Source organism: Vigna unguiculata, chromosome 8 (genome assembly GCF_004118075.2).
Source record: "Vigna unguiculata cultivar IT97K-499-35 chromosome 8, ASM411807v1, whole genome shotgun sequence".
Lineage (NCBI taxonomy): Eukaryota > Viridiplantae > Streptophyta > Magnoliopsida > Fabales > Fabaceae > Vigna > Vigna unguiculata.
The window spans coordinates 4208088-4217656 of NC_040286.1; the positions used below are offsets into that span (position 1 = coordinate 4208088).

The 9569-nt window shown below is 27.8% G+C and overlaps 1 protein-coding gene across 2 annotated transcripts; it reads left to right on the forward strand.

The window, feature by feature from the left end:
* The first annotated feature begins 4849 nt into the window (after window positions 1–4849).
* On the forward strand, window positions 4850–8749 carry LOC114193245 (thermospermine synthase ACAULIS5). Of its 2 annotated transcripts, XM_028082967.1 has the most exons (11): window positions 4850–5104; window positions 5208–5274; window positions 5491–5585; window positions 6143–6245; window positions 6726–6814; window positions 6997–7153; window positions 7309–7384; window positions 7507–7565; window positions 7657–7793; window positions 7870–7970; window positions 8536–8733. In XM_028082967.1, the coding sequence occupies exons 1-10, from the start codon at window positions 4953–4955 to the stop codon at window positions 7946–7948; spliced, it is 1014 nt and encodes a 337-aa protein (XP_027938768.1). In that variant the 5' UTR covers window positions 4850–4952; the 3' UTR covers window positions 7949–7970; window positions 8536–8733. The 2 variants fall into 2 exon arrangements, with proteins under 2 accessions (XP_027938768.1, XP_027938767.1); XM_028082966.1 differs by having other exon boundaries at window positions 7870–8749.
* Window positions 8750–9569: the final 820 nt, after the last annotated feature.

Consider the following 9569-nt stretch of genomic DNA (forward strand, 5'->3'; position numbering starts at 1 on the left):
AAATATTTAACAAAAAAACAAATATTTAACCATACCTAGTACTTAGATCAACAAGTCCATTTTCTCCGATTGATTCCTGAAAAACAAATAAATAAAAAATTACTAATAATTTATATTGTAGTTTATTTTTTTAATGAAATATTCAAGAAATTACTAATTTCATCAATGTCCACCTCTTGCAACATTGTATAAAGTTTCATGTTGTTCACTTTTAATCTAGAAGAGTCTGAAAACATAAGAAGTTCATTAAAAATTTCTAACAATCACTTAATTAAAATATCTAAGTAAAAGTGTTAATTTCATTACCTTCCATGTTGGTCCATAACCAGTCTTGGAGACACATCAATGCCTCCATAGTATCTGAAAGTAATATACTCCGATATGTGGTAAGAATCGAACACCATTACTAAATGAAGACTCAATGCTTTTTCTAATATATATATATATATATATATATATATATATATATATATATATATATATGAGGGTATTTTTGTGAATTAAAGTTTAGCAGGTACGGGTATCCACGGGTACAAATACTATGATACCTGTATCTGCCCCGTTAACATGCGGGTATCAAAAATGCTCATACCCGCAGGTAGCGGGTATCCATTTTTAATATTTGTTTCCTACCCGTTGCGAGTTTTATCCTCGAATACTCACGGGTACGAATTATTTTGACATCCCTAATCCTTACGCTCTTCATTTTCTTTATATAAATGATATTAGTTTGTAAGTAAAAAGTATTATGAATTTTAAAATACGATGATTAAACTAAAGATCACCAACCGATAAATAAAATATTGAGTTAGAGTTAGATAAAACGATTCATTAAATAAAATTGTCTTTAAGATAATGAGTTTTGATTTAAACTTTTCTTGTTAAAAATATGTTTGACACTTCAACTTGTAATATCTAAAGTTCTCATCTATTCTTGTTCACGTCACAATATACCAAAGTGCTATGAAGAAAATAAACTTCCTGAAGTTATTATCTAATTTTGTTGAAATCACAGTAGCAAGATTGTGATCAAAACCTAATTAGGATGCTAAATTGTTGACTAGATGATAAAGAAGATAAAAAAAAATGGAAATAAAAACAAAACCATATATAAATAGCGAAGGATATGAGATGCATAACATTTTGAACTAATGAAAAGTTTTGATTAATTTAAACCTAGAGATTACCAAACAAATACCTAATAAAAATTAAATGTATACAACATTTATCATAGCAAAATTACGGGACAAAAAAATGCCTAGTGCGTCCATTAATTTAATATCTATGAAGAATTATCCCTATAAATAGATGCTAAATTCGTGGTGTTATTATCAAAATTTACACCGAATTATCATTTTTACATATCAATTATAAATTCATTCATGAAATTTAAATTCTATCTCAACTTCTATGGTATTTTTTCTAGGGACATGACATGAGATGTAGGGAACAGAATAGATCTTAAAATATTTTTGTTAACTTTTTTTTTTAAATAAATAGCAAAATTTTAAAGAAGTTTGAATATAGTTTAAGGAAAATATATTTTAACCCATATTGTTTTGACTTATTTTTAACCTAGTATTATAATCACCGTTAGATTATTTATTTCGATTTTTTTTTAGTAATGTGATGTGATGATCTAACGGTAATTGAAGTGGAGGGTTAAAAGTGGATTAAAGTATCATTATCCATAGTTTAATTATAATTAAAATCCTATTTAAATCACTACAAGAAAATCTTCCATTAACAATAAATTCTAATGACAAAAAAATTGTTAATCACCAAATTTAGATATTTATTTACAAAAATAAATAAAAATTAATAGTTACTAAAATAGTTATTATTATAAATAAATAATTATTATTGGTCTCTAAAATTTAGCTATCATTATTTTAGCTATCAAAAGAATTAATTTATAAATTGATCATTAAACATTAATTACCAAAATTCTAATTACAAAAAAAACTTAAATTAGTATATAATTAATTAATGATCAATTTAGTAATCATTTATAATTTTAGTAGTGAGCAGATAAGTCGAATTGTTCCCGCCTATTTGAGTATTAATTTCTTCTAAATCAAATTAATCCATTTATCCAATCCTAAGAGAATTTGTTAATTTTAAGATAACACGTAATTCGAAACAAGATAAAAGTTTTCAATATGATGAAGATGAAGGGAAAATTTTAGAAAGTGTAAAACATAGTGAGTTGAGGTCAACCTGAACTTGAAAGATGTTAAGAACCCCTTATTGGATTAAGGCCACTAAGTCCTTAAGGTCCAAGTTCCATCCTTATAAACATAACACATGTAATCAAATAACAAAAAGGACAAAATAATGATATTATTATCTGAATATATATATATATATATATATATATATATATATATATATATATATATATATATATATATATATATATATATATATATAAAATTGTGGAACAAAAGGGTGAGGCCCATATGCTGAATTCGAAGACTACATTAGTGTCACATAAAATGACATGTTGTCGGTAAAGTATATTAAAAAATTTGTATTATTAGAGACGTGTATGTAAGCATATCCAATAGTACAACCATTATAGCAATAATAATAATATTATTATTGACACTAGTAAATATCTTAAATTTTTGTAGATTATGTTAAAATCATCAGCCTCTTCTCGTTTTAATATTTAAAAATAATAATTTTAATTAGAAAAAAACTATCCGTAATATTTTGGAAAATAATAATATTAAATATAAAAAAGAAGAAAAAACATAATGATGAAAAAATCCATATTAAGATAAAATTTGTTGTGAATATTAAATGAATATTTTAATGAATATAGACGATAATAAGTGCCATTAAAAAAATGGATTTATTGAAGGTATCATGGTAAATCAATATTACCACAATAAAAAAAATCATTTAGTAAAATATTCGTTGATAAAACTTATTTGTTTGTAATTATTGACGACTAACATCTAGCGATATTTATTCATTGACAAATATCATTCAATAATTATCAACTGATGCTGTAAAAATTCATTAGTAAATATTTTGATTTGGTATTTTTCTTCCTCATCTCCTATTCCTTTTCTTTTTCTTTTTTTCCTTTTCTTCTTTCTCTTCCTCCTCTTCTTCTTCCTTCACTTCCTTCGTTGTCGTCGTCATTGTATGTCCACCACCATTTTTGTCATGCTTTTATTGCTTTCAATCCTCCTTTTTCTCTTTATTCTCTTCCTTCTCCTCCTCTTACTCCTCTTTCTTATATTCTCCTCTTCCTACATCTTCGTCACCACTTTGTCTATCCCATTGTCCATGCGTCACCTCCACGGTTGTCGTCACCATATCCTCTTCCTCCTTTTCATTCGTCATATTTGACAGTAAAATTAACGCTAATTTTATTGAAGAATTTTAAAAATTGACACCCATAATTTTCTGACAGACTTATTAATGTATTTTTAAAAAAGTAAAATACCTATAGATTTACTGATGAATTTTCAAAAAGTTACTTTACCAACAAATTTTTAGAAAAAAAGGCATTATTATGCAAAATAAACGATTAGAGACGAGTTTTACTAGAACATTGTAAAAGCCCAAAGCATAAACTTTGGTGTACATTTATTGACAAAAAGTATTTGTTGGTAATAAACATTATAAATTATTGACGAATATCTCTAAAACTTTAATTTGTGGACAAATTTTATCAAAGGATTCTTTACTGATTGAAACATCTTTTAGCAATTAAAGTTTTAAAATGTGTCAATAAAATTGGTCGTAAATTCTATTTTGTTGACAAAAAGAAATGCATTAGTAAAATTATGTTGATAATTTAACATTTTCGTGTAGTTTTATGGTACTTAATTACCTATAATTACCTATTGTCCACTTATATTATTAGCGTATTTTATTTTAGTGTATTTTCTAAAAACTAAAATTATCCGTAAAAGTAAATATTAATTATTACAAATTATTTAAAATGTGACTTCATATATTTATGTTTTTATATTCATTAAATTTGATTTTTCAAAAGAACAAATTTAGTTGTATTAGTATTTTACTTACGTTATTTGATTTAAATTGTACTTCAAAATTAACTTTTTGATCCAGGTTTATATTTTAAATATTTTAAAATAGTTTTATTTCAAATTTTGAAAAAATTAAATATAAAAATATCAGTGGATATTATGATACTTGCAAGTATAAAAAGACGTGTAAGTATTTTTTTACAAATATCCAATTATTAACGGGACAAATTACTGTAGATAGACACTATTTCTATAGGAATTTTTGTAATTATCAAAAAATATTTATCAATAGATTTTAAAATTTAAATTATTTACAAAAATATCTATTAGTAATGAATTCGTCTATTAGATCCACTAATAAATTAGAACTTGTATTACCAATAGATATTTCTATCAATGATATAAATAAAGGTAAAATGAACGATAAATTTTATTGACAAATTATTGATAATTAATAATAATTTTTGTTATTAGTCTTGTAAAATTTATTGCCAGTCATTTTGCCGACGAAATTTTAATTATCGATAAATTTAAACTATCGAAAAAAATTTATTACTGCTAAAGGATTGTATATGTCAACGTGATTCGTTTTCATCTTTAAGTCGAGCCATATCTCTCAAAAGAAAAAAAATATAAACTCATATTATATATATCCATAAACGTGATTTTGCAACCATCACAAAGAAACCACATTAAATATTTTTGAATTAATGTATGGAAAGTATGGGAGTATTTAAGTTTTAAATGATGCAAAATTATTTAATCTTTTTTCTGGTGACATGTCCTTATTCACACAAAATCGAATTTTTCATCCACGACGACGTAGTAGTATAAATGGAAGTGGTGATCACTATTGTCACACCCTACAACTCCATAACCACATTACACTTTTCATTCAATTCTGAATCCACTTTTCTGTTGATTTTTTCTTCTCCGAACATGGGTGAAGCTCCAGTATTCTACATTAATGGGTTCTCAAAGTTTGAACACGAAATCCAACAGCAGAACCATGTCAACGACCAGAACCATGATTCCTCTTGGTACGAGGAAATCATCGATGAAGATCTGAAATGGTCTTTTAAACTCAACAGGTTCCTCATTACTTCATCCAATTCAATGTATAACAGTTCAAACAAAAAAGCTTTCTATAAAACCTTAACCTTTTGTTCTTTTCTTTTCTTTTTGTTTCAACAGTGTGCTTCATAAAGCGATTAGTGAGTACCAGGATATAACACTCTTAGACACCAAGCGTTTTGGCAAGGTTAACAACTCTTCTTCTTCTTTTTCTTCTCATAAAGCAGAACAAAAAGAAACCAAATTTGAGATTATGAATTTGTTTTTTCTATTAGTAGTTGTTGTATTAAGAAAAAAACAATACTGAGACATCTGATATAAGTTTATGAAACAAATTTGACGTCATATTTAATTTAATAGTTCATAATGTTTTAACTATGTAATAAAAATGTGTTGCATACAGGCTTTGGTTCTTGATGGGAAGATGCAGAGTGCAGAAACAGACGAGTTTATCTATCACGAATGCTTGATTCACCCTTCTCTTTTGTGTCACCCTAAGTAAGAACATGTTTCATGGTTGAATCATGTCAGAGTTGATTAACTCATCGTATATGCTGTGTCTACAATGTTACATGGATTTTCTTAAAACTTTAAATGTTTTACACAATTGTTTGACTTCTAGTAAAACCGTCAATGATTATACATAAATTTCTCATTCACGTGTTTATATTTTATTTTCTAATTTTCTGACATATTTTCAAACTTAACCATTTTATTACAAAATAAATGAAAACTATTTATAATAAAATTATAAAAATTCTTTTAATTTTATGATTACAATACATTTATTTCTAATAATATTAAATTACGTATTATATGCAAGTTGACACACAGTTTGAAAGTAGGTATATGTGTGATATATTTTTATAATAAAACATGAATTAATTATTACTTAGCAATTAACCTTGAAGAATAATTGTGCTTTACTTCATAAAATCTAGTTTAGAGAATAATAGACATAGATAGTAGTAGAGATGATTACGGTTCTTGGTGCACATGATTGGGCTATGAACCCTTCATTAATCTGAAGAGACAAATGTTAATGATTGTTGCAGTCCGAAGACAGTGTTTATAATGGGAGGAGGTGAAGGTTCTGCAGCAAGGGAAGCCCTTAGGCACAGGTCAATGGACAGAGTGGTTATGTGTGATATCGACAAGGTTTCTTAATTCTCTCTACCATACATTATTCATTTCTTTCTTAGCCGTTCATCAAATTCAAAAGTTAATTATATCCATAATCATATGGACATAGAATAAGGATGTTTTTTTTAATTTATAAATATAGGCACCCAACTATAAAATATTGTTTTCTCAACTGTTGCTGGTTTATATAAACTATTATAGTAGCAACTGAATCATTGATGATATAATGGGTATATTTGGATAATTTTGTATATGAGAAAAATGAGAAATTTATATAATGTTTTTTAGAAGTTAAAATCAGTTTGAGTTCATTTATAGAATTTTTCTAAATTTTTTATTTTTAGACGTGTATAAAGTAGTCTACTTATTTTACTGCACTCGGATAGTATGGTTTATTGTAAAGAATATAAATAATATATGGAAAAATTAAAGTAAAATGTTACAACAAGAATTAAAGATACATCCTATTAATTTTTCAACTGCTAATTCTTGCAGGAAGTGGTAGATTTCTGCAAAAAATACTTGATTGCAAATAGGGAAGCATTTTCTAATAAGAAGCTCGACCTTGTCATCAATGATGCCAAGTAAGTAACTTGTTTTTTATAATTCTTCTGATCACAACTATGTGAGTTTAATGACTGCATACACTCAACTAGTAACAAATTGTTACTAATATAAGTTTTAAGGTAACTATTATAAATATCAATAACCTTAACAACCACACACACACAAACTTACAAATAACAAGATGTAACACTTTTTGAAGGGTTGAATTGGTGAAGAGAAAGGAGAAATTTGATATCATTGTTGGAGATTTAGCAGATCCACTTGAAGATGGACCTTGTTACCAACTCTACACCAAATCCTTCTATGAGAAGATACTGAAACCAAAGTTGAATGATAATGGCATTTTTGTGACCCAGGTAGTTATGACAAAAATTTGGATTCTCTGTTAAATTTTTCTCTATGTTGTTTTATGTTGTTTCTCTGTTGTGTCTTTATCGTTGATTTTGAAACTCTTAGTTTTCATAATCACATACTCAACAAAGTTTGACAAAAAAGTTTGCATCTTGTGTAGGCTGGACCAGCAGGTATCTTCACACACAAAGAGGTTTTCACTTCTATATATAACACAATCAAACAGGTCTTCAAATGTAAGACTATCTTTGTTATATGGTTCAGGAATTACAGACATCATTAACAGAGTCAAAATAGCACAGGATGTTCTGTTTAAACTGAAACTACAGAGTTTTTTTTTTTTTTTTTTCTGGTGCAGATGTCATTGCATACACAACTCATGTACCATCATTTGCTGACACATGGGGATGGGTCATGGTATGTGAAAAGAAACCCTTGTTTTTTTTGTACTTATTGCTAAGTATTCCACAAGTAAAATTTGACAAGAATTTGTATGCTTTGGATTTAGGCTTCGGATGAACCACTATCAATTTGTGGTGAAGAAATGGACAGAAGAATCGCAGAAAGAATAGATGGGGAACTTCTCTATCTAAATGGTGCTTGGTTCCATTCATCCACAACCATGAATAAAACGGTTCACCAATCGTGAGTATTTTGATATGTTGATACCAAAAGAGTCACTTTATTGGATTTTGACATGATCTTTTCATCATTGTTGCAGTCTGCAGAATGAAACTCATGTTTACACAGAAGAAAATGCTAGATTTATTCCAGGACATGGAATGGCTTTTCGACTCTAACGTTTCCACCCATAGATTGAGGGTATTGTTTCGACCAATAATAGGATGCATTATTAGTTTCATTGCCATTGAAGTATTATCTCCTTGGACTCTTTAGGTTTTATGGTTTTTTCTTCATAAAATAGGTTTTAAAAAATTAAGTGTTTATAAAATTATCTTTAGTCTTCATTCAAATAAATAAAGTTAAACCTTTTTAAATTATGTTCTGAAATAGTAGTTTTCCTTTGAAACTTAGGGATTCGAAAACTTTGTTATCAGAAAAAGTTTCACATTGTTTAAAAATTAAAAAAACATTGCAGATTCGGGATCTCCAAGAAATAAAAGTAGATTTGTAATATATAAATGAATTAAACTTTATTTATAACTCAGTAATAACGTTGAATTAGGTTAAAAGTCCAATTTTTAAGATGTTATTAGAGTTATTTAAAACATAGAAATAAATTAGATTTAGTTTATATAAGTGTGTTTACATAGTCCAAACAGATAACCCTTTCAATTCAGTGAAACTATGAATGGAGAAGCTTTGTGGCCGAATACAGAAACTCTTGCATACTCTGACTCTCACCTCAAATCATTGCGTGGTACAGTCCAGGTTTAACTTCGAAGATAATATTGAGAGGGCACGTTCAATTTTTGTAATCCATGCATATTATGATGCATGTTTTCATTTGTAAATTGGTGTTGGAGTATGTTGGATTTTGCTGTACAGAATACAGAGATATTGGAAGAAATGAACATTAAAACAAAAAGAGGAGCAACATCAATCGCATAATTCTATCAATGTATTCCAATTGTCTTCAATTGCCTTAAGCTACATCCATGCTCCTCCTTCAAAGTAATTAACAATGACAAAGAAAACGTCTCATTTTCACTTTAAGCAAATAATAGCACTTGATAAAGAACTTAACACTCATTTGATATCAAGTTTTTCATAAATTTTAGAAACTAGTTATCACCAGGGAGATCAAACACCAATAAGACTTGAGCCCTTTTGCCAGGAAGATTTTCGATACTAGGACTATACTGCACTCGTCTGAGACGATTTTAACCATCGACTCTAATACCACTTGTTAGGTTTATAAGAAGGGGTATTACTGGGAAGAACAAACATCAATGAGACCTGAGCCCAACCACATAAGGCATTGACACCACTCTCAACCCAAAACCTTAAGACAATGGATTTATGGGTCTTTATCTTTATATAGTGATCTACTTTCTCATTTCTAGCTAATATGAGACTTAAACTCACACTTGGATTCCTAACAATAGGGATGATCATGGATTGGATTTTTAATGATCCAATCCACATCCATTTGGGATCCAAATAATTGGATTAGATTTTCGATCCAAATCCATTTTCTCAAAAAAAGTTGATTGAATTTTTTAAAAATCCAGATCCAAATATTTAGGTCAAGTTTAAATCCAGATCTAAATATTTGGATCAAGTTCAAAATCCAAAATCCATTTTTCATAAAATAAATTCAAATTAAATTTTTTTAAAATTTGTGTCCACACAATAGAATTTGACAGATTTTTTGTCGGAGCCAATGAGGCCAAATTTCAGCAAGGGATGAACTTGGATGACTTTCAGACGAATTTCGGTCGGGGACGACGTTACCAC

Excerpts from the sequence above, each read along its gene's own strand:
- LOC114193245 (XM_028082966.1), top strand. The coding sequence starts at position 4,953 with ATGGGTGAAGCTCCAGTATTCTACATTAATGGGTTCTCAAAGTTTGAA. Across the intron at positions 6,815-6,996 it reads CTTGTCATCAATGATGCCAA|GGTTGAATTGGTGAAGAGAA; the intron begins GTAAGTAACTTG and ends CACTTTTTGAAG. Across the intron at positions 7,154-7,308 it reads ATGGCATTTTTGTGACCCAG|GCTGGACCAGCAGGTATCTT; the intron begins GTAGTTATGACA and ends CATCTTGTGTAG.